Source organism: Medicago truncatula, chromosome 5, assembly GCF_003473485.1.
Source record: "Medicago truncatula cultivar Jemalong A17 chromosome 5, MtrunA17r5.0-ANR, whole genome shotgun sequence".
NCBI classification, from domain to species: Eukaryota; Viridiplantae; Streptophyta; class Magnoliopsida; order Fabales; family Fabaceae; genus Medicago; species Medicago truncatula.
In genome coordinates this window covers 41957048-41983382 of record NC_053046.1, presented here as the reverse complement: position 1 = coordinate 41983382, position 26335 = coordinate 41957048, and the positions used below count along the sequence as shown (strand labels likewise).

Genomic DNA, 26335 nt, shown 5'->3' with positions numbered 1-26335 from the left:
TAGTATTTGCATTCAAAATTAAACATTCTCCCTCCTTATCAATCTAATCCATCAACTAAGTCAAACTTATAAGTCAGTGAAACAATTAAAGATTATGAGTTTCACCTAATTAAATAAACAAGGATTTTATATGAACGAATGATATATCATAGCTAAAGTTCAGGGCTGAATATTAGCGTGCGCAAAGAGCTCATTGGAGCTTAGTCTTCCTTAGGTATGAGTTTAAAAAAAGAAAAATTATAATTCAATAGTACTACTAAGTATTAATCCACTAATTTTTTTTCTTCTTATTCTCTTTCTCTTTGATACCACGCGTTCCATTACCATCATTCCATCAAACTTTCCTTTTCTTCTTCCCGGATTTGATTTCTTTTTCCTCTTTTGTTGTCTTGTTTTAGGCTTATTAGAATTGGGTCCTCTTACTTTTGGTGTTAGGTTGATGTTTTTTTTAGGGTGGTTTGAGGTTTCTCATGTATACGGTAGTGATTTTCACCTTTTGGTGTATCATATATTTACGGCTCTTTGTATTTGTCTTTTAAAAAATTTAAATAAAACATTGTTCTTTTAAAAAAAAAAACGTTTTTATTTTATTACGAGCCTCTTTTCACTTACAGAGCCGAGCCTCCGAATTCGTATGAACACCCTGCTAAAGTTAACTAATGTTTTAAGGGTATTATTTAACAACCTTTAATGATAACTTTTTATAAAAAGTGATGAATTTAATGTATTAAAAATTAAATTATTTGACTTTTACAATGAACATTTTAAGAATAAGGAATTCTTAAAAAGCGCTCTTAAAGCATTCATTAGCAAGATCGTGTATCATATAGTGTAAACATATGTCTATAGAAAGCGAGTCTAATTTTCAATATTCTTTTTTAACATAAACTTTATTTGATGATAATAATTGAATATTAGCAAACTGGACTAACATATCCTCTAATCTGTACAATGGATCCTCACAACTAGTGTTCCAAATTTAACAACATGGAAAATTATTTATTCTTAAGAAAGAGTTAATTAAGTCCTAAATTGCTTTTCTAAGAAGCACACAAGACTTTTCTCTTTGCATCTTCAATTGCTTGTAGAAGTTACCTATGAAAGCCTCAGCTTTTGCAAAAAGTTCTTGTCCATTAACACCATAAATCTCATCTTCAACTTCAACCTCTTCATTCTTCACTTCTAAATCATCTTCTCCATCTTCTATAAAAAAGATACTTGCCATTGAAGGACACTTTTTCATCTTTTCAACTTTTGTAACACCAACAAAAACAATCTTCTTTTCAGATGTAGATTTTTCAACCACCTTAGGCTTCTTTTCCTTTTGTTCTTGTGAGACAGAACATGCATTGTTTACTATGCCACGTGCTTCTTTCTCTTGTGGTTCTAAACTTACATGTTTTTGTGTAACAGACGCAGAAATATGTTGTTTTCTGTCTTCTGAAGGCTCAGAGAATACTGAGAGAAGTCCAGCTTCAGCTCCAAGTGCAATGATAAGGAGGTTGAAGATTAAGTAAAGGTAACTGGGCCTAAGAAAAGAAGGTAAGAAGGGTGTGATCACAAGGAGAAAAGCTAGGAAAGAGAGAACTATTACTTGAGATTTATCAACTTTGTTCATGGTCATGATTAGAGAGTGAAAAAAAGTAGTGAAAGAAACTTTGAATGATAAAAAAAGATGAAGGGGAATATAAGAGTTGGTGGTAGTAAAAAGTAGTAGGAAGAAAAAGCATGGGATTGAGTGTGGTGTTCTAGACATTATATATAGAGGACATAAAGGTGGAAAGAGATCAGAGAGAAGTAGAGAGACAAATAGTGGAATTTGTTGGTTACATCATTGTTTTTGAGAATAATAGATATTTTACTATTGACAGTGTCACTCTAAGAAAGTACAAAAATATTGTGAGGGAAGGCAGAAAATTTCTAAGAAAAACAATAAATACTCTTGAAATTGTGGTTTTTCAAATGATCTTTGAAATTGTAAAATTTAAATTTAATCCGTCCATTTATTGATATTTACAAGGACTAAAATAACATTAACTTAATAATATAAAAGACAAGTTTAAAACTAAGAGCACAAATATCGGGAGTATGGACCTGGATGCTCTAACCTAATAATAATCTCAGGATGCATTGGATAACAAATATAGACAAAAGGGCAAATCTGTAATTTCATAAATAGTTTTGCTATATTTATAATGATGGAAACTAAGTTGAATAATGCTTACAATTTCAAGTACCAACTTAGATATTTCCTTTAAGAAACATTATTCTTACACATTACAAATGTAAGTGGCTATCAATAAAAATTCATTGTTAATCAAGATTGTTAAAAGTGGTGTGTATTCATGTGGAATTCTTAATTGTAGAAATAAAACAGGCTATATATTTCATTATTTTGTCTGTCATGCAATTCTTGAGGTCAATTATGAGGTGCCTACCTGATGAGCAGGTAGTATGCTAGGCTGTTGATTGGTAGAAATAGTTCTACATATATATACTATTACCAAATTGATGATATAATGATATCACAAAATTTAACTAAATTTGGATATAAGAATTGCTACTTGCAAACCAACTTGTTAATTTATTTTATGATGAATATCAAACTTATCATATTACAGATATTTTTTTTTGGTTCAATTACGGATATTTATTTAAACAATTGAATTAATCATTTCTTCTTCTATACTTCTTTTATACATTCTTTTGTGATATTGTTTTAGGAGCTTATTAAATATTTAGTTAATTTGTATGACATATTAGAAACAAGATATTAAGTTGATTAGTTGAGTTTTGGCACAAATATTAGGATGATATGACATTATAACATTTGGAAGTTGAAGTTTTACTTGTCACACAAGAAAATATACGACTCGTCGATCAATGAAAAAATTGTGTTAGAAGAGAAATTTGAGAAGTGAAAAGAGTAATTTTCTCACTTAATTTCACTTTCACTGTTAAATAGTTGCTTAAGTGCCTGTTTGGTATGGCTTTTTTTAGCCTCAAACGCCGTTTGGAGACCTTCACCGTGGTTTCTTTATTTTCCATCATGTTTGGTTTTCTTTTCTAAAAGTGATTTTGTCTTTCAAAATCAATTTTATGAGAAGCTACAAATCTCAGCTTCTGCAGTGGGCTAGAATCAATTCTTCTATTATATTTAACTGACATTTATATAACTCACATTTTTCCTTCTTTACCCTCACCATCACCTCTCTCTTTTCCCTTACATCTGTTCGGCTTTCCAGTTCCTCTTGCCCAACCCATTTCAATTTGTCTTCCATCTCTGCATTTCTTAATGCCTATTCCTTTTATTGTTTTCTTACCAGTTGATTTCAGAAATTGTAGTGTCAATAAAACAAATTTGTTTGATTAAACTTAGAGATAAGAGAGGGGAAAATTTGACGAATTAAACTTAAAAAGAGAAAATGAAACGAATTTGTTTGATTACGCTAGAAGTGGACATTTCAGTTCTTGCCTTGGTGCATCAATGGAGTACAATATAGACTTTTTTTTGCTGTTGTTGCGACTCTTGTGAGTGGGGGAGTAGATTTTCTTGGTTAGAGAAGACGATGACAATGGGTTAAAGGATAAGGTCCAATCTTTTTTATTCTTATTTTTTATTTTTATTTTTTATAAAATGCCAAATTTTCTACAATTAAATACTAAAGGGATAATATGGTCATTATACATTCACAATCAATTTTGATTCAATGTATCCAAACAATATCAACTCAAAAGAATCACTTTTAATTAAGCGTATCCAAACATAATCAATTCATATCTAACTCACTTTTAACCAAAATCAATTTTCTCAAACTCAATTCTATCAAAATCAATTCTCCCCGCCGTGATACCAAACACACACTAACTCTGAGATAGGATCAAGAATGACAACAATATGGAATTTTGGTTACTCTGCATATTCATGGAGGTGAAGAATATTGGTGGGGAACAAATCATTAAAAAAAAGTAAGATAATTAAGGATCTTTTACAATATGCCTTTGCATATTATATGGACCCTTCTCCCACGTATGGCCACAACTACATATATATGAAGAAAAAAAACATGAATGGAATTTTTAGCACTGAAGTAAGAAAGAATCTTTAGTATTTTGATTGATGACCCCATCTATCTATCATGATTGATTGAGATCATTATATGGTCTTCACAAAGTTGTACACAATTTCAAGCTTTCAATTCTTGTATTTTATACGGATATAATTTCTTATAAGTCACAGAAATTGGAATTGATCTTCTTTTTCACTTGCTCATGAAATTTATTATCTCTTTTTTAAAATCTAGTATTTTTGTCTCTTGTTGAAATCTTTGTTATGAAAGTGATATGTCAAGTTATTTATTGACATGACATAAAACCTGTTGACGAAGAATCGTCCCAGTTAATTAGATTTTATGTCACGACAAAGAAAATTTTTGTTAACTTACCATTTTTTGTTAAAACATTTGAATGAAAGACTTATTCGTTTTAATTGGTTCTTTTTTCAAAATATAATTTCATAGTTTCTCATTCAAATGTTTTGACAAAAAATGAACCAATTATATAAGCGGGTTAAAACTAAGAATAAAAAATGCAATTAAGTAAATAATAAATAAACCCATAAAAAACACCAAAACAGCTAGTATGAGCAAATGCTTTTCATATGACAGAGAAATTGAATTATTATTACTTGTAACTACTGAGGTCTAGTTGTCACCAGCTTCATGTATATCCTGTCACAAAATTGACACACATTTTTGCAAATATAATTACACCGTTATTGAAATGAGATACTCGCTCATATTTATATATACATCCATTATATTTTTGAAAAAACTATGAGTAAGATAAAAACTTAATTATATTTTTGAAAAAACTATGAGTAAGATAAAAACTTAAAGTCATAATTTTTTTAACAAGTCAAAATGAAATATGTAGATCATCAAAGGTAATTCATCTCGCACAAAATGTGCAAAAGACAAACACCCAAAACAATTTACAATGTCAATTCATTGGTGCTAAATAAAAGATCACCGTGATGAAAGGAAAAACCGAAATAATAAGAAGATTACGTCAATACACCCATACAAGCTAAAGGGTGGCGCCGCCCGTCTTGATAACTGAAAACAAAAGTGGGCATATTAGATTTCAGTCAAAGGAAAGATTGTCTTTTGACCTTGTCCGCTATGCTTTGCGAATCCATAACCTTCTGATGAAAAACTCTGTTATTCCATTCTTTCCAAATGACATAGACACAAGCTAGCCAAATTATCTAAAAAATCGAATGTGAAGAACGCGGTAATCTCACAAGATACCCGAACTGAAGAAAATGATCACGACCTGTGAATGGAGCGACTAAAGAGATGTGGAGCCACTGGAAAACCAATAACGCTGCAAAATGTGTCACATCTAAATAGTAAGTGGTTCATTTTTTTTAAGTCACGTTACTTAATAACGGATCATTTTTTTTTACTGGACTATTAATTTATTGTTGTATGACTAAGATTCACATACTAGTGTTTCACACCCGTGTTAAGAAAATACTTGAGTATTGTTGTTGACACATTTGGTTTGATTGAGAAACATGAGTAAATTATTCAAATGTCCATTGGCAGTTAATTACTGAAATTTTAAAGAATCGGCTGCAGTTAACTGCCGAGGAAAATTTTAGCAGTTAACTGCCGAGGAATTTCAAACCTGAAATTAAATAAGGAAATACACCTAAATTTTCCCTTAATTAAATTTAATTCTTTAATACATATTCTTTTTATAACGTTGTTGATTTCATTCATATAATTTTGTTACCATAAATGAAGAAATATGAGATCCTAAAATTACATATTCGATCACGTTTCTTACTAGCAATACAAACTTTTGAGTCAAACGACACTAGATTTGGATTCCTTATGAGACTAATGGATGATGGCACTTGCATTGCACTTTTTTCTTTGACAAGACTAGAGCATGGCAAGATTCTTCAATACAAAATTTACATGGGGTAATTTTTTGAATTAGCATAGAAATAAGGAGAATTGTTGTTCACACATATGTATTGGCTGAAAAACACGAGTAATTTATCCAAATGCTCCTCGGCAGTTAACTGCCGAATTATGGAGCCGGCTGTAATTAAGTACCGAGGAATTCCATATAATAGAGTCACTCTTTGTTCAATTACAAATGTGACTGATCTTTCAAAAATATTCTTGAAGATACTCACTTATTTTGCTACTTCAGAAGCATTTCAAATGACATAGAAATAAACATATTTTCTCTTTAAATGTGTTAGCTCTTCAGGAACTCTTCTAATTCAACACAATATTGTTCTTAAATTTTAATCTCTAATTTATATGCCTTCTCATAACTCATTAGTAGCAAAAATCATAATCATCAAAAGTTATAATAAAGTTTTACCATCTTCGCATGTATCATATAAATGATAATCTCTACTATATCAATTCTTGATATTATTTTCTCGATTTTGTTACTTCAGGAGCAAATTCAACTTATACTAAGATCAAATAGATCTTATATATTTAAATTATGAATGAATATCTAGTTCTTCAAGAACTCAACCACAAATCTCTATCGACAATGACAAAGGAAAATCACAATATTTTTATTTTGCAAATCTTTCACAAATACTTGATGTTAACTTATCAGTTCTTCTAGAACCATATCTCAAATCTTCATAAACATTATAAAAATAATATTCATTCTTTGAGCAATCCTTCCAAGATGCTTTAATATTAAGAGAAAACATAGTTCTTCAAGAATTATATCATAATATCTTTATTGTTTGTACAATCCTTCAGGGATATTTTAATGTTAAATTCCTCCGGAATTTAAAATGAATAAAAAAATAAATAAATATTTTCTTCATACCTATGGCATTTTGAAGAATTCTTTTTGAAATTTCAGAAAAATAAATCTATTGATTTTTAGTCACAAGACCCAAGTAGAAAAGTACTTTATAAATATAGTATGAAACCTATAAACAAGTTAAATAAAATTCATAGTAAAATTTAAAAATTGTGACGCAATAAGAGATGATATTAATAAATATGAAGAAGTTGATGCGTGCACAAGTATTAACAAGTGAATTCCAAACAAATCAATAAAAAGTTCTCTTTTATGGAGGAACTCATGTTTAAATATGCACATGGTTAGGAGAGAAATCTAATATATGATTTTCGAACCCAAAATATAGAAAGAAAGAAAAAAAAAATTAAAAAAAATCGTATGTATTTCTAGTTTACTGCGGCAATTGTCAAAAAGATTAATATCATTGCTCACATAATCATAAAAATTACATTTAGCAAATAGAGGTTTGAAGGAGATCAATCAAACAATTTAGCATGAATATATTATGAATGAAAGAATGAAAATTTTCTTACGTTGAACTAATATGGATCAAGAAAAATATCAACCACTAAAATCAAATATCATTTGATGAGCAATCTCAACTAAATATCATAAAAAGAAGTAATGAGAATCAATATTACCTCAAGATCATGCGAAAATTTATTTAAACTTCACATGATTTGAATTATGAGGCATAACTAAATGAAAATTGTATGATGAGAGCCATAAGTATTATATGATATAGGTTGGATTCAATTTTATATAATATCTTCTGTTATAATACCAGCTGCTATATATTGTTCACATCTTTCGATAATAAAAAGGCTAATGTGTCCCTCAAAAAAAAAAAAAAAAAAGGCTAATGTGGTCACTGATTTCTGTTAATACAGAGATCACAACTTTGATAACAAATCGTCATTCAAAAATTCAACAACTAATGAGTAAATAAAAACAATGAATTTCAACGCATCAAGTAATGATGATGGAGGCAAATCATAACAGTCAGAGAAGGGATTGCAGAAACATACTTATATATAACTTATATACATCATGTTGCTATTAGAATTTCTACACATTTTCTATACGTACAAGCATACAACACAATAAGTTATATCATAAAAAACAAGAATTAGTATTACCTCAAATTGGCATAGCTTCGTGCTCATAATGTGTTATGAAATTGATTCTTAGCATTGCAAGATATTATAAAGTATATAAGAATAGAGAGAAAGAAACAAAGAGAGAACATAAGAGTGTATTGTATTACTTCACAAGTGTGTTCTTTACATTACAATATAGGTCCTAAGTGAATGATCAAATCAATTAAGGACCACTATAACCATACATTTACTAATGGGGGTTATAGGAAGGTGGAAGACCAAGAATGAACATCCACTAACTTATAATTATTCATAACATGTAGTAAGTAGTTGACTCATCTCACAAGCCCTCAATCAATTAATGAATATAATGTTGAAAGGTTAAGTTTAGTCAAAGATTGATTAATTACATTCGCTTAAAAAGTGCATTATCTAATCCCCGTAAATTTAGCTCAGTTGATAGAGAAATTGCATATTATATGCAGGGATCGGGGTCGAACCAGAAAAGAAAAAAGAAAAAAAGTGCATTATCTATTACAGCTGATTTTGACACTCCTATAGTTGGATATAGATTCTCTAACCTTCTTCCTCTCCTTATCACTCTAATCCACTAAGTCAAACTTAGAGTGAAACAAATTAACGTGATGAGTTTCACCATATGTAACATGAACTTTATATGATGATAATGAGAGTTGAATATAACATAACCTCCAATTCCAAATCAAAATATGTACAATGGATCCTCTCACAACAACTAGTGTTCCTAATTTAACAACATAGAAAAATATTTATTCTTGATAAAAAAATAAAAAATACTTAAGTCCTAAATAGGTTTACTAAGAATCCCAGCATTCCTCTCTCTGCATCTTCAACTGCTTGTAGAAATTTCCAATGAAAGCTTCAGCTTTTGCAAAAAGTTCTTGACCATTAACACCACAAATCTCATCTTCTACTTCAACCTCCTCATCCTTCACTTCTAGATCATCTTCTCCATCTTCTATGAAAAAAATACTTGGCATTGAAGGACATTTTTTCACCTTATCCACTTTACTAACACCAACATCAACATACACAATCTTCTTCTCAGATACAGATTTTTCAACAACCTTAGGCTTGTTTTCATTTTGTTCTTCTGAAACAGAATATGCATTGTTTATTATGTTAGATGCTTCTTTCTCTTCTTGTTCTAGCATTTCATGTTTCGGTTGTGTAACAGAAACATGTTGCTTTTTGTCTTCAGAAGGTTCGGAGAGCACCGACAAAAGACCGGCTTCAGCTCCAAGTGCAATGATAAGGATGTTGAAGATTAAGTAAAGGTAAGTAGGCCTGAGAGAGGAAGGTAACAAGGGTGTGATCACAAGGAGAAGAAGTAAGATAGAGAGAACTATAACTTGAGATTTATTAACTTTGTTCATGGTCATCTTGATAATAGAGAAAGATAAAGGGAATTAGACTTAGTGGTATAGGAAAAAGTAGTAGGAAGAATAAAAGCATGAGAATGAGTGTAGGTTTCTAGACATATATATAGATGACATAAAGGTGGGTGGAAGTGAGAGAGTTAGAGAGACAGATAGTGGAAATTGTTGGTTACATCATTGTTGTTTGAGAATAAGAGTTGTTTTACTTATTTTGCTAGTGTTAGTATAATTATGGTTGAATCAATTGAATTAATTATATCATGATCAAAGCTTATATATCCAGTATAAAGGTAAGTGGCAATCAACAAACAAATCATTGTTAAAAGAGATTGTATTCAGGTGGAATTATGGATTGTAGAAGGAAACAAGCTATACTTGAGGTCAATTATTTGTGAGTGCCTACCTGATATGATATGAGCAGGTGGATAGCTAGGCTGTTGATTCATAAAAATAGTTCTCCATATATATTTTATTTACCAAATTGATCATAATAATATCACAAAATTTAACCCAATTTGGATAAGAGATGCTACTTGCAAACCAACTTGTTAACTTATTTTATGAAAAATATATCAAAAACGTTATCAATATTGTCAGCAAAATCAATAACATTATAGATACTTATTTAAACAAATGAATTAACCATTTTCTTCTTCTCTTCATTCTTTGGTAATATTGCTTAGGAGCTTATTATAAGTGTATAATAATAAAGCTGTATGACATATTAGAAAAAAATATTAAGTTGATTAGTTGAGTTTGGCACAAATATTAGGTCCATATGACATTATAACACTTGCAAGTTGAAATTAAACTTGTTACAACATGATTAAATGAGATAACAAGGAAAGGACAAGAGAATATGCAAGAGGGGAATTGGTTTCAGTGTTATTGGATGTTGTTTGATAAGGTCGGTGAAAGGATATATATTCCCCCACCTTTTCACTTTTTTTGATAAGGCAAGGAACTTGGAATGTAAACTTGTTTTGAACCCTTCTATTATTTCTATTGTCTTTTTCTCTTGGGTCTTGGCCCTCATTGCAAAGGTTTTCCTCGAAGCAGGTCTCACAATCCATTTCAGTGTGGATACCACAGAAAACATGTTTATTGTAAGTTAATTGGCTCCTAAATTTTTGGTATGATGTATTTTTTTTTGTTTGATTTTGTTAACGATACAAATACAAAAGAAAGAATGAGAAAATGAGAAAATGAGAGCAACATATATGTAAGGATTTCAAAGAATATCAATAATTTAACATCACAAAAGGTTACAAGAGAGTATATGAAAAACTTAATAAACTATTAACTTAATAATATAAAGGCTCAATAGATTAAGTTCAGTACTTTATTATCTAATATCTACCCTCAAACTTATGATGCATTAACAAGAAGCATTATTAGTTTGTCAAACAAAATATGAAAAACATTCTAAATAAAATAAAGTTCTTTAGGCCCCCTCAATATTTCTAAGCCCCCTAAATACACATCCAGTAGTTATCTACCAGATGTACATTTTTATTAAAAACGTACACCCGATAGATAACTACCGAATGTATATTTATGGCCTCTTAGGGATACTAGGGGGTCTAAAAAGAAACGTTCCTCTTTTTTTCTACGTCCAAAGCCCAAATAGTTCCTTTTAAAAAAAAATTGCTTTTATGTGCCTATAATTTATTCTCAAGCACTTTGGATTGACGAAATTATCCCCAACGACAATTAACTATCGTTGCCAGGAAGGGTAAATAGGCATGAGCTCTAGAGAAGACTGTTGTTCAGGCATGAATGCACAACAACAACAACATACATTAAACATAAATCCAACAACACAGTTCAATAATGTAAAGCAACAACGTAATAAAACACAGACAATATATCGGGTTAGCAAAACTAACTTCTTCATCTGGTTTATCCATGGAAGCCCTGATTTCATCGTAGGTCCTGGACCAAATCAAAATTTCCTGAATATCATGAAAATATCTAACAAGGAAGCGTCCAACTCGACCGGTCCTTGTACTGACCAAATATTAAGAACATGGTTCTCACTTTGTCGTCGTTCTTAAGCTTCATCAGGGTAAACTGGACGCTTCTATCTAAGTCGATTGATGGACGATGATACCCAACATTATTCACCCTTTTTTGTCTATATGGTTGAGTTAATGAATAATTTGGTCTAGCTGGTCCTTTAAGCCAAACAACGTGATATCAACTCAAACCCTAAACAAATTAGTTTCCACACGTTGTAGTTAATTGAGACTAATTTGGTGTTTTGATTTGCTGGATAAGTGGTCATGATTGCTTGGTGTAGTTTGCAAATGAATCAGATAAACCAATTTATAGAAGTTTTTGTGTGTCGTAGACCACAAAAACTATTGGTTCAATTTCAACAAGACAAAAAAAAAAATCAAGGATCGACCGTTAACTACTGTACCGTTAACCGTCGTTTGGGTATTTTCATCGGTTCAGGGTGCATGAGAGTTTATCATGGGTGCCTAAAGAGCAATTTTTCTGTTCTCTTTTTCTTTCTTGTCAAAAAATCTAAATAGCTCCTTTTATTCATGGACTTAACGTTGGGCTACTTGTTTGATCATCCCTTCGCAAAAATTTAAAAATTACTCTTTAAACACCTAGCAATTGTTCACAAACAACTTGAATTTCTGAAAATACCCTAAACAGTAGTTAACTTCCGTTTGCTGATCATTTCTATCACCCCATTAAAAATCTTGTTATATTGATGTGTTAAAAATTATGTGTATTAACAAGTATTTTTCCAAACTACGAAACATAGATGTATTTTTTACGTGTTTTTGGCATGTTTTTTCACTTAATTTTTTTTTTTGTTATAGTAAATTTTGAGAAAATTATAGATTTAAAAAAATAATTGATAGTTAAGTTCAAAGATGTCCTCGTGAGTTTAACTCAGTTTGTATGGACAATGCATAATAATATGTAACTTATGGGGTTCAAACCCCGGCCACCACCAAAAAAAATTAAGTTAAAAGATAAAATATATAAAGAAATGCATCTAAGTTTTGCCAAATCCCATCGTCCCAATGAGAGTCACATAGTGAATTTCATCCTACCTTTTTGGTGGTGGTCGGGGTTCAAACCCCTGACCTTACATATATTATGTATTGTTCCTATTGACTGAGTTAAGCTCACGATGACAAAATTTCATCCTATTACTACTACGAAGAACTTTTTTATATAAATAAATGACTAATACCTCAAAATAGTCCTTGAATTTTGAAAAATCGGCCAATTTCGTCCCTGAATTTTTCGAAATATCAAATTAGTCCCTGAATTTACAAAATGTCAATCAAATTAGTCCCTCCGTTAATTTGGTCCGTTAACGGAGGTGACGTGTCACGTTAACCTCTGACAAAGCTTACCACGTCAGATGCCACGCAAGCAGGGACCAAACTGATTGATTTACACAAAATTTCGAAGGACGAAATTGATGGATTTACACAAAATTCCAAGGATCAAATTGATGGATTTTCAGAAAATTGGCAACGGCTCTTTTTCTTCTTTGTGAGTAACGGCTCTTTCTCCACTTCCTCATTAAGGACTATTTCTTCCCCAAATATATAAATTTGGAACCCTAATGTTATAATTCCTTACATAGAGTTTAAAATTCCCAAAATTTCTTCCATAAATTGATGTAAAATTTCTTCCCCAATTCAAAAAACTTAGAACCCTAATTTTTTTGATTAAATTCGAAATTTCTTCCCCACTTGTAGATTCAGTGTTTAGAATTGATGGGTGGTGCGCGGATGGGCAAAAACAACTACAACAACCGGTATTCATCTTCAAGCTCTATGTACAATGATGATGTGAGAGAGCTTCAATGTTGGTGTCCTAGAATTTGTGTTGTAAGAAGAGCAAACATTGTCAATAACCCAGGAAGACCTTTCTATGCTTGCCCTCTGCATAAGGTTTGTTTAACAATGGTTATTTGATGTCAAAAAAAATTCAATCACATTGGTCCTTGAATTATAATCATATCCATCATTTCGATCCTCAAATTAATGAAAATACCATCAAATTGGTCCTTGAATTATCATAACAGAGATCAATGTGATCCTCTGCAATGTTTCGCCATCTTCTCAATGTCCCACAGGCATAACTGATCAACATCCATTTTCTCCCAAACACAAAACTCACCATCGACGTATTGTAGCCTCCGGTACTCATCTCGCTCTAAACAACCACCGTGATGCAAAATTACCATAATAGAGTCTTCCATCCTGCGAATTATGCCAACATCGTCAAAATCAAAAGCAAAACAACATATGAAATGCAAATCAGACTTCAATACGAACCTCAACAAACCCTTTTTATAATTTGTTTAAATCAGGACGTGATTTCGTTCAAAAACGCAATCAAACACACAACAATCACAAACAAACAGCAACGAAACATGATATGAAGTTAAAAGTTGAAAAATAATGGCTAAAACTAAAACCAAAAATCACAAAAAAAACGGACACAAAATAGGGTCAAACGAACAAGAGTGAAAGGAAAACAAAGTTGAATGGCTATACCTTGACAAACCACAAAATCTGACTTCAAAACCGAATCTTTTCCAAGGATGATCGCCGGTGATGATGATGATTTTGGTGAAGTGAAGAGGGTGACAGTTTAGGCGGGAAGGTGAAAGGTTAGGGACTTGTTTGATGCTTCTGAGTGAAAATGTGAGGATGAAAGTGAATGGTAATAGAAGGGTATAATTGAAAACACAGGAAAAAAGAGACTGAAATGTTAAATATCAAATTTTGACAATTTCCATCAGTTTAGTCCCTGTACACGTGGCTGACACATCATCACTGTTAACGGACATTTTGGACGGAGGGACTGATTTGATGGACGTTTGCAAAATTCAGGGACTAATTTGATATTTCGAAAAATTCAGGGACGAAATTGTCCGATTTTTCAAAATTCAAGGACTATTTTGAGGTATTACTCATAAATAAATATATAAATTAGAAAAGACACTTATATAAGACTATAAAGAATACCAATCTCAAAAGTATTTATGTTGGAAGTTATATATTGAGCTTACGATGTTCAAAGTTAGAGCAGCACAAAGAACATGTTAAAGATGGGATTGTGATATACTGATATATTATGATTTTGGAGTTCCCGCCCTGACCATTTGGGAGCAATAGTTGTCACCTTTAGTACATTTCTGGAAAGAAAAAACACACACACGACTCGGGAAATAATGTAAACTCATGGATGACGTAAGTTATTCCAAATTAAAGGAGACACTAGGTCAGTGTAGATACTCATTCAATAAAAAATGATTCAAGTGATGCAATTAGACTATGGTAAATAGCAAGAAGCTCTGCATTCTGCATGGCTATTATAGTTATTATTAGACAAATGTACCCAAAAGCTTTACCTAGGTTCTTAAATTGCTTCCAACTACACTGAGATTTGAGAATAATTTTGATTGTTTTAAGTTTTTAACCAAATATAAAGTAACATGCCAAAATCTCTCCCCACACGGTGTGGTTGGCAGCAATTTAAGTTTGAGAATAATTTCACCCCATCTACATATTAACACATTCGACTCATTCTCCTCTCCTTTTGTTGTACATTCAAAGCCCCAATTCCTCTATTAATGGACTTAACTTTGACCTAGTTTACTCCCTAACATTAATCTGCTAAAATACACAACTATAAATTAACTTTTAGTTGTGTATTTTCAGATAAAATACACTACTAAAATTTAACTTTTTATAAGATCCAACATTTTCGGGGATTGAATAAACAATCACCTAATATTTTTACCCTGGCTGGCCCTTAACCTTTTGCATTTCTCTCTGGAAAAAGTTTATGTGCATTATTGGGTTTTTAAAAAAAAAAAAAATTTGAACAAATATTTAAACATTCATAACATTTACAAATCGTGTAAAGAATTCTGTCAATAGAAAAAATGAAGTTGCTTGATTGAACCATGCCCCTATGGTGCAATATACCAACTAATGGAGGATTGAGTGACTTCAGGGCCGTTCTTATAAAATTGGAGGCTCGGCTCACATAGTAAAATAGGCCTCTATAAAATAAAAACGTAATTTTTGTGTGTAGTTAAACTTCATTAAAAAAAACTAGAATAAGAAGAAATTTTAAACATGAAATGAAATAAAAAAAATTAAGTGAAAGAGAGGTGAAATTTACCTAATGATGTCGTTTCGATTTGTCACTCCTCCATTGTGGGAAAGGAAAACGAATGGTTTATACGAAAAAAGAAATGATTGTTGTGATTCCTCAATGGAATAGTTTTTCAAATTGACTTATTAAACGATTATACAAATTGGGGATAGTTTGATAACATCAAATTTATGTTCAGAAAGGAGAACTAGACTCTAGAAAAAACTCAAACATGGTGTAGGAGGGTTTCTTAGTAATTTTACAGTATTTATTATTTAGCCAAATCTTAGTAATTTTCTAGAACTTTCTATTATTATTTCGTTTTATTTTATTTCGGCCCACGTGTTTATTATTTCTTTCACTATATAAGCAGAACTTATGTAGTCTAAGAGGCACACTTTTTGATTCAATAAAATTATTCGAGATTTTCTCTCAATTCTGGTGGATTCCAGAAACCCTTATTTTGATAGGTTTGTCGCTTGCAACCCTATTTTTACAAGTTTGTCGCTTGCAAACTTGTTCTTTTCTATCTAGGTTTAGCGCTTGTTAACCCTGCGCTTCCGTACTGCGTCAAAACGTGCACTCAAGAAAGAAAAGGAAGTAACATATATTTTATTTTATTTAAGTAGGGGGTGAGTATTAGACTTAATATTTTGTTTGAGGCTCATAACTTTTGGAGGCCCGCCTTGGTTGAGCTGCTTGCGCACGCCCAAGGTCGAGTCTGAGTGACATTTAGAGCCTATTTGGTGTGCATGAAAGGATAGACACAAGATATGATAAGAAGTTGGATAAGAATATGATATGATAGTGATAAGATAAACGTTAATCATATTATATATTTGGTACACATGATAAAAACTTGATAGTATTATTTTATCATTGCTAGCAAAATAAGAACTTGATATTTTCTATGGAACTTGAGGTTATTATTAACTAAAAATTCATAATATTTTTAACAAATAAAAATGCATCGTATTTGGTGGAGTTGCACTTCCATACATATGTAAGTAGAGATTAGGCAAGGCTAACCTAGTGGAAACATCCTCCAATATATTTTGTTTTTCAATTTTTCACATGACTTTTCACACTTCAAGTTCAAAGCTATTTTACTCCTTTTTTGACTGTTTTTTTTTTTTTTCATGTTGCTTGCATGAACATTGAACTCTCTTCAGTTCATTGGTATTTAATATTTATTTCAGAAGTTCAATAAGTTGGAGAACTCCATCTGAAGAGCATCCAAATACAAAAATAAACTTGGAAGGGAAGTTAAGTATATGCAATGACCTCCCTCAAAAAAAAAAAAAAAAGTATATGCAATGACCATTTTGTAAGTTCCAATAATAATTTGGTAAGTAAGACATAATTTTGTTGAATATTTAAAACATACTAGCCTTTAGGAATATTTTGGTGACACAAATTAACTCCACATAACTCATATCACAATTTGCTACGGTTTGCAAAGTCAATCATTATAATTATTCGATCAAGATTGAATAATCATGATTTGAGCTTGATCTTTCAGGGAATTAAATACTCAAAATTAAATCTACTTTTCTGATCTGTCAAATTAAGATCGAAAGGCTAGCAATGTCTTGTCTCCATGAATCAATTTCATGACACTCATCCACAATTCAAAAGTGCATCGTGATTTAAAAGACATGGTATGGGTAATTAGGATAAGTAGGGTCGCTTAAACATCCAAGTAGAGGTAGAGTTAGTACATGTGCTTGTCTTTGTCTAGGCCCCAACCACAAGAGACAAGCATGAGGGTTTCTTACCTTTAATCTTAGGAATGATCCCTCCCTAGATTCCGAATCTTGCACGCCATTTCTTTTGATCTTTTTCATTAATCTCCCTTCTCATTCATTTAGATCCAAAAGTAGTATAGTTCTTTTTGTTCAAAATATTGTTTGGGGGATATTCTCAACGACAAATTAAATTCTTATTGTATCTAGATGGAAATTCAATAATCCATCGGTGTCATGATAAATTCTTATTTATATATAATTATATGTTTATAATTTATGTTTTGTAGATTTTATAATATTTTATATAATTTCAAGAAATAAACTAAGAGTGAATACAAATATGCCAAAAAATATATATATACAAAGTAATTTAAATTATTGTTGAACAAATGTATTTTATATGTTTTTTAGTTTAGCTCAACATCACTATAATTTCATCGATTCAATAACAAAGCACAACTCCTGAATTAAGAGATACTTGGGCACATTCACTTAAAATGATAAAAATATAAAAAATATTTTAGTCACAACAATCAATTTTATTTTATTCACTTTTAGTTTTTATATTTATGCGTGTTTCTAAATACTCCGATGTGTGAGATTCCATCTTTGTGCTTTAGGATATTCTTAGATAGTCACAAACACAAATTTAAATCATTTAGACGCACACACAACAATACACATTAACCTATGTTTTTAATAATAATAACAATAAATTTTCTTTAAAAAAACCATAAAATAATTTTTTCTCCATTTTACTTAATTATATTTGTATGTGTGTCTAAAAGAATTATATTTGTCATTATGACCATGCATATTTTTCTCTCGTGCTTTTACTCTCTTCGATCCAAAATGAGTGTCGCTTTAGCAAAAAAAAATTATTTTAAATTGAATGTCACTTTCATTTTTCAATGTAATAATAACTTTTTTATTTCCAATTGTACCCTCCAATTAATATGTTGCACACTACTTCCAAAGCATTACTTTTAAAACTAACCAATAATTAATAAGGATAATTTGGTCAAATAATCATTCATTTTTTTTAATCATATTTTTTAATATGCGTGTAAAACTCTTAATCAACATTAATTTTGAAACGGGTGTAGTACTTTCAAGTCTCCATACATCACATGGAATTGAGGATCAGTGAACTATATTTGTGGGGTCAGTAAGGACCCATCCCTAGAGACTGATATTTTGGTGACCATTCATTTCATGAGGAAGTTTCATGGACTAGATTTTTCTGTTTGTTGCTAGAGATAGAGAAAGTGCATAGCTTTTTCCATGTGTGTTAGGTTGCCACTCATTCCTCATCAAATTTCAAAAGGGGAAATGGACAAGCTAGTTCAACGCAACGAGATTTCAAGTCCACAAAAAATTCATATAATTTTAACGAAAAATAATTATATTGTTGTGAAAGATAGGATTTACGTGTATTTATTTTAACGCATCATTTTTTTCTTCTTGTGCAAGTTTAACGTATCATCGGGGATCGGTAAGAAAAAATAGTTGCGGAAATAAAAGTCCTCGAAAATGCTATGTACTATCCCAATAGTAGAGGATATAAGTGTCATTCACTCTTAACAAAAAAGTTTCATTTTACCAACTTCACGTCTCATTTATTTTTTTTTGTTGCTCATTCAACTCCACGGATCGTATGTGAGAATATTGTACATCGAGCTCATTCAGTTCCTTTCAACTTAGGTGTGATTGAATTTTCTTTTATTCAACATTCTAATTTGTAAATGATTCTGATGTAACTTTTGGCGCAATGATATATATTTAGGTTTTAGTCCGTAAAAAACATGTCATATTACATATTTATGAGTTATGTGAAATATATCTAAACTTGTGAGTATTGTATAGCATAGTCTGATCCGACCTATTATCATTCCTAGTTGTTAGAATGTCTAAATGATTTAACGTCTATCAATTCCTTGATTAAATTGGATCAAATCGTTATTGATATTCAATCAATTTTTTTATGTAATTTTTTTTTTTACTTATTTGATTAATCAAACCACCATGATTGGTTTTAAGGAATTGCTTCCATTATACACAAATGAATTTCCTTATTTCATTATTTGATTACCTATACCTCAATTAATTGAACTACGATGTAAATATTGCGTAGGGATTAAATTTGATCACTCACAATTTTGTCGCACACCTCAATTTAGTTTATGACAAAAGCTAATACCTAAATTAATCTCTGACTCATATAGCTTACAAACAAGTTTGTCCAAATGTGAATATATCGATGATTAATTTGAATATTATATTCAGTCAAGATTAAATTGAAACGCAAGAAAAATGTCGATGACCAATTTGAATCTCACTCTTAAATAGTAGTTTAAATATCTCACCAATTTCATTCCGTGTCCGCTATTATTTTTTTGACAAAAATAAATGATATTCATTCATTCAAATTGATAGAGTACATCGATACAATGAAAATTTGCTAAAAATTAAAAGGATGAACATGTGAACAAACTCAGAGGATCTATGTTAATAGCATAAAACGACAAAGTACTAAAGCCTACACATATGACTATATTTAAGTTTCCGGAATACCCATGTCTCCGGATCTGCAACGTTGAAGACTCCAAAGTCATTGATTTGATCTACACTGGATCGAAGCTGATCTGACAATCTGAACCGAACAAATACCTGAACGAAACAAGAAAGACAATACAAGGTTGCACAAAGACGACGGACAAAACAACGTCGCACTAAGACGACAAAATCACGAAAAAAAAAAAACAAAGTAGATATGAAAATCACTTATTTCAATAAAGGGATAATGAGTTTGATATGATATGTGCATATTTTCTAGCAAAAGTGGGGGAAAATGAGTTTTGTAAGGGCCCACTCAATTGTTTAAAGGCTAAATTGCATTTTTGATTCCTTAATTATTTAGCTAGTATCGCTTTAGTCCCTTAATTAAAATTCGATTTATTTTGGTCCCTTTATTTCTCTACGTCACACATTTTGGTCATTTTCGTTAGTTTTAATTCAAAAACGTTAGGTTTTCTCCATCTTCTTCTCCTATTTTTCATCTTCATATCATCTCCATCAACCTTCAACAACAAAAATCCCAGAAAAATTTTAGAAGAAAATGAAGAAAATCTAATGTTTTTGAATTAAAACTAACGGAAATGACCAAAATGTGTAAGAGAGAGAAGTTAAGGGACCAAAATAAATCGATTTTAATTAAGGGACTAAAACAATACTACCTAAATAGTTAAGGGACAAAAAATGAAATTTAGCTTTTAAAAAATAAATCACTACTATTATCAAAGGAAAAAAAAAAGGGAAGAAAACACATTGTGACCGGGGAAAAATGTTGAAAATTGCTTTTCTTGGCTATAACCTTTGGGTTCACAATAAATTAAATTTAGATTTTTTTTTGGTGCAAAATTGAATCTAAAAATTCTAGTCTTTTCAATAAAAAAAAGATTATACTCAAAATCAGTTCTAGATAAATGTATTGCAAATAATTGATTAAAATCGGATTCACAATAACTTAATTTAATTTTAAAAAGATTTTTTCCTTAAATAAAATATCACAATTGAACCCAAAAATTATATATATCTAGAAACACAATTTTCAAGATTTTTCTTCTCGTCATAATTTTTTCAGATGTAAACACAATCAATTCTAATAGTTATTGTGATATATATTCAGAAAATAGATAATTCTAAAAGTAACCAATAACATCTAACTTTATCAAATAATTTTTTTATATTTTTTAGATATTATTTGAGAAATAATTAATTCTAAAATATAACATTTATTGTGATATATTTAAATGCTATTGAAAATAATTAATTTTTCTATAGAAGTATTTTCAAAGTTTAATTTGAATTTATTTTAGATTATAGGAGAGGAGATTCTTCTTTAAACTAAAAAAAGTCAATTTGAGTAGTTTCAATTGTGCTTGTTCAAGTCAAATTATTATTTTTTAAAAGTACTCAAATTCATTTATGAAAAAAAGAATTTGGGATATAAACCTAACTCAATGCGAAAAAAAAATATTGTTATTGTTTGGATACTTTGTACCATTAAAAATATGAGAATATTCCCTAAAAAAAAATATGAGAATCTAATAATTTGATTTTAACGATTGTGATGATAAAAAAAAAAAATATATATTACCAGTATACGGAAACGCAAATCAGTTTTAGCATGACATAAAACTCAAAATCCGCCAAATTTTTTTTTGGCTTTCGCACCGGTTTCCGACGCACCAAAGATGAACGACTAATCCGACTCGTATGTAGAGGCATGCGCTTTGGTCAAGTGTTAGTTGAATGTTCGGGGTTTGAACACTGGCTCGGGCATATAACATGCAATATCCATACCAACTGAGCTATGTTTACTGTGATAAAAAAACTACAAAAAATGATGTAGGTCCCATATATATTTGGTGGATCTCATGTGAATTTTGACCAATAAAAAATAGTGTGTTGAAAATTATGTGTTAAAATGTACTCCTCCGGTCACATTTATAAGCAAAAAACCACTTTTTAGGTTCATTCAACACCTAATGTATTTGGTCTATAATATATACCAAATAATACATTAAGTATTAAATGAACCTAAAAAATTGTTTTTTACTTATAAATGTGACCGGAGGGAGTATGTTTTTAGCATTTCTCCCTCCTTTTAATAAAGAGAATATTCCTCCTAGTAACACAACCGGCTAATCCTTAAAAAATAAAATATTCATGGCTGCTCTATCTAGGTAATAAAATATGTTATAAGAGATGAATATCTTCTAACACACTCCTCTCGCTCACATTCATAAACAATTTTTGCTTTTTTAGATTCATGAAATAATTCATGTATTCTGAATATATTATTGTTCAGATACATCACTTATTTAATGAATTTAAAAAAAAAAAATTTAATTATAAATGTAATCGAAAGGTGTATATTTTAGATAGAAATCAACTATAATTAATCATAAACTAAATATTCAATTCGAATGATTAAATATCTATCATTTTTGTCCCATTCTATTCTATATTGTCCTACAAAATTGATAACTCTTGATTAAAACACACTTAGTCTAGAAACATGATTTAAAGGAGGAATTAATAATTAGTAATAAAAAAAAAAGTGGTTTTCAAAAGTAATTGGGAAGTTGAGAGAGAGATAGAGCAATAACCAGTAACCACCCACCAAATGGTCCATCAATATGAGAGGCAGCCACTAAGAATAGAGTCAAATCTTCAAAAAATGGAAAAGAAGAAGAAGTAGACACACCCTCTTTTTCCTTTCTCATTCAAATCTTTGTCTCTTTCTCTCTCACTTTCCTCTCTTGTGAATGTGTAAATGTAACACACACACACACACACAATACTAGGAAGGGGTGGTTACTTAGCCATTCATTAACAAACACTTTGCTTAACACAACAAAACACAACACAAAAAAACATAAAAACAAAACACCCTCCTCGTGCTTGATTCTAGTACAAGTATACCAAACTCATTCACAACCACATTTCCTTAATCTCTTTTCATTTTCTCTTATCTATATAACACTTTACAATCTCCACCTCATTTTCTTCATCAAAAACAATTCATCTTTCTTCTTTGCTATCATCACTAAATTTTCTTGAGAATTCAGAAAATAAAAGAGAGATTTGAATGTTTGGGTTGATTCCCTGTATTGACACGTTGTAGACATCACGGCTTTTCTTAGAGTTTATCGGTCACTTTCACATGCCCGAACTGTACGACGTAAGGGTTGTTGCTTAACTCCGACTAACCCTTCGCCGCACGGTGGGCGTGGTGCTCTGCCTTCTGAAGGTGGTAGCCCCTCCGATCTTCTCTTCCTCGCCGGTGGTGGTGTCTTTGCTCCTTCTTCCTTCTAATTTCTTGTTTTTAGTTTAACTTTCTTTAGATTTTTACGACTCAAAACTATAAGCTAAAACTAGACTTTGTAAGTAAGATTTATTTGAAGGTGCTTCTTCTTCTTCTTCTTTCTTCTTCTTGTTGTTAAAAAAAAAAGTATTTTTGTGTTTGGTTTGGTGAAAATGATGCTAAAAATCAAAAGGGTTCCCACCGTTGTTTCCAATTATCAAAAAGAGGAGGTTGGAGAGGCTGCTCCTCGTACTGTCGGAGGTTGTGGTCGGAATTGTCTCAAATCTTGTTGTATTCAAGGTACTATTTGTTTTTTTTTTATTTGTTGTTGTTGTGGTTGTTGCCATGCATGTATTATTATTTAGTTTGGTTATGGGCTTATGGATAAAAAAGATTAATTTTTGTGATTTTGGTTATTGTTTTGTTAATAGATGCAAAGCTACCTTTGTATGCTTTTAAAAAGATTGACAAAGTAACCGAAAAGGATTTGGCTATCCATGAGTGTCAAGAGGAGCTTCCTATGGCCTTTTTGGACTCACTTGTTCTTGGAGAGGTGATTATTGAATTTTGATTATGAAGAATGATTAAAGATTTTAATTTTAATTTTTTTTATCTTTTTGTTTAAAAGGTCTATTACTCTTTTCATTTCAGTGGGAAGATCGCATGCAAAGAGGACTTTTTCGTTATGATGTTACCGCCTGTGAAACCAAGGTTTGATACTTTGATTCTTTGTTCTTTTTTGGGGGATTTTGTGTGTTTGTGTTGTGCTTTTTGGAGATGCATGAATATACTTTGATTCTTTGTTATTTGGGGGGATTTTGTGTACTTGTATTGTGCCTTTTGCAGATGCATGGATATACTTTGATTCTTTTTTATTACTTACTGTGATTCTTTGATTCTTATGTACTTAGTTTTGATGTGTTCTTGTGATAATTTTGGTGTAGGTGATTCCGGGTGAGTGTGGTTTCATTGCTCAGCTTAACGAGGGCCGACACCTCAAGAAGAGACCAACTGAGTTCAGAGTTGATAAGGTTCTTCAGCCCTTTGATGAAAACAAATTCAACTTTACTAAAGTTGGGCAAGAAGAGGTTCTGTTTCAATTTGAAGCTAGTGAAGATGGTGAAGTCCAGTTTTATCCAAATGCCCCAATTGATGTTGACAATTATCCCAGTTTTGTTGCCATCAATGTATGATTTTTAGCTCTTTTTTTGCATATTCTAGTTTTGTTGGTTCATTAAGGCTAGAGTAGGTGATTTATATGATGTTGTTTGCTTATTTTCTTGATAACAGGTCAGTCCTATTGAGTATGGACATGTTTTGCTGATTCCCCGCATTTTCGAGTGTTTGCCTCAAAGGATTGATCATGAGAGCTTCTTGCTTGCACTTCACATGGCAGCTGAAGCTGCTAATCCATATTTTCGATTGGGTTACAACAGCCTTGGTGCATTTGCAACTATAAACCATCTTCACTTCCAGGTACTGGACATTGATAGCTTATCCTATTATGTCTCTGAATATATTGAGATTATTGCTACAGTAATGGTCTTGTTGATAATTCCATTGCTTATCATTGTTCTGTTTCGGTAATCCAATTGGAATTTGCTGATTTTGTTGGACATATGCAGGCTTATTATTTGGCTATGCCCTTTCCTATTGAGAAGGCTCCCACCAAGAAAATTGCAACTTCAAATGGTGGTGTGAAGGTATCTGAATTGCTGAAGTATCCGGTTAGAGGTCTTGTCTTTGAAGGCGGCGACACGCTCGAAGATTTATCAAAAATTGTTTCAGATGCTTGTATCTCCCTACAAAACAACAACATACCTTACAATGTTCTTATTTCTGACTGTGGAACACAAGTGTTTCTTTTACCACAGGTAAAACAACTCTTAAACTAATTTCCTGTTTGGATAAATAAGCACTTTTCATGTAAGCTAATAAGCTATCCTAGGGAGCTTATGGACATGGCATAAGCTGTTTTCGTAAGTTCTCCTAAACAGTCTTATAAATGTTTATGTCCAAAGGTAAGCTCAAATAAGCCGATCCAAACAGCCCTTGACATGATTTCATAACGTCCTCTTTCAACTTTCATTTTCTCTTTCGGGTTTTTAACAAATAGTTGAAACAGTGTTATGCAGAGAAACAAGCTCTTGGAGAAGTGGATGCTGAGCTTCTTGACACACAAGTAAATCCCGCGGTGTGGGAGATTAGTGGACACATGGTTTTGAAGAGGAAAAAGGATTTTGACGAGGCGTCTGAAGCCAATGCTTGGAGGCTTCTTGCAGAAGTTTCACTCTCTGAAGAAAGGTTTCAAGAAGTTAATGCTATTATCTTTGAAGCCATTGCCTTAACTGAAGAATTGGATGACAATGTTCAATGTCTTCCAAAAGATGATTCTGTCGACTCGAGCACATACCCTACTGTGGTGGCTGGTTCACAAGAATGTGTTGTTCTACAGTAAAATAATTCAGTGGTTGTGCAGTGTTTAAAAAATTTGCTGAATTATGTCTGGTTGAAATAAGTACCTCTAATGGTAACATTTGCTTAAGTTCTAGAATTATGATGTGCCTAATGTTTGTGTCATGCATTAGTACTCTATTGTAGTTTTTGTCATGGCTTCACCAAGCCTGAAATAACAACTTCATGTATCTGTTTCCTTAGCAAATCAGACTGCACCCTGTTGTTAAGGATAATGTCTTCTACCTTTTGTATTTCTGGCTCCACATTTGTAATAAATAAACGTGGCATTCTTCTTTTGTTGATATATTTTCAATGCAATTTGCCATTAAAAAATGTGCAATTTCTTATTTTTTTATACTAGGAAATTGAATGCAAAATTCGTTCACCTATTCAAGCATGGTCCGGACTTCGGACTATGAATTTTATCTTGGTCTGTGTTTGAACATTGTCAGAAAATGGTATAGGGCACTTGCTAATAATGAAAAGGAAAGGATACATACTTACCCATACTTCAGGCATTTGCTATGTTTGTTTAATATTACCAACCAAAAAAAAATTGCATTGGTACCGGGGACAATATCCTTTTACAGTACGATTTAGAGGTAATATTGTAAATTGAACCGTAATACTAGTATACATATTGGTTGTAACACTATAAACTCTAATTCATCACATAAATGAAACGGAATTACAACCTTTATAGTTGTGGTAGGCACCATTGGTCAAACT

General features: G+C 31.3%; 3 protein-coding genes across 3 annotated transcripts; 1 reads left to right on the top strand and 2 right to left on the bottom strand.

Moving 5' to 3' along the window:
* Positions 1 to 859: 859 nt before the first annotated feature.
* On the bottom strand, positions 860 to 1747 carry LOC11426799 (uncharacterized). Its single transcript, XM_003617557.4, has one exon. It carries the CDS (start codon positions 1622 to 1624, stop codon positions 1028 to 1030), a length of 597 nt encoding a protein of 198 aa, XP_003617605.3. The 5' UTR covers positions 1625 to 1747; the 3' UTR covers positions 860 to 1027.
* Positions 1748 to 8650: 6903 nt separating this feature from the next.
* On the bottom strand, positions 8651 to 9766 carry LOC11429994 (uncharacterized). The gene has a single exon (XM_003617556.4). It carries the CDS (start codon positions 9377 to 9379, stop codon positions 8795 to 8797), a length of 585 nt encoding a protein of 194 aa, XP_003617604.1. The 5' UTR covers positions 9380 to 9766; the 3' UTR covers positions 8651 to 8794.
* A 12840-nt stretch (positions 9767 to 22606) lies between these two features.
* Positions 22607 to 25912, top strand: LOC11423375 (GDP-L-galactose phosphorylase 1). The gene is made up of 7 exons (XM_003617551.4): positions 22607 to 23449; positions 23581 to 23702; positions 23801 to 23860; positions 24094 to 24336; positions 24440 to 24625; positions 24775 to 25023; positions 25275 to 25912. The coding sequence occupies exons 1-7, from the start codon at positions 23323 to 23325 to the stop codon at positions 25605 to 25607; spliced, it is 1320 nt and encodes a 439-aa protein (XP_003617599.1). The 5' UTR covers positions 22607 to 23322; the 3' UTR covers positions 25608 to 25912.
* The last annotated feature ends 423 nt before the right edge of the window (positions 25913 to 26335 follow it).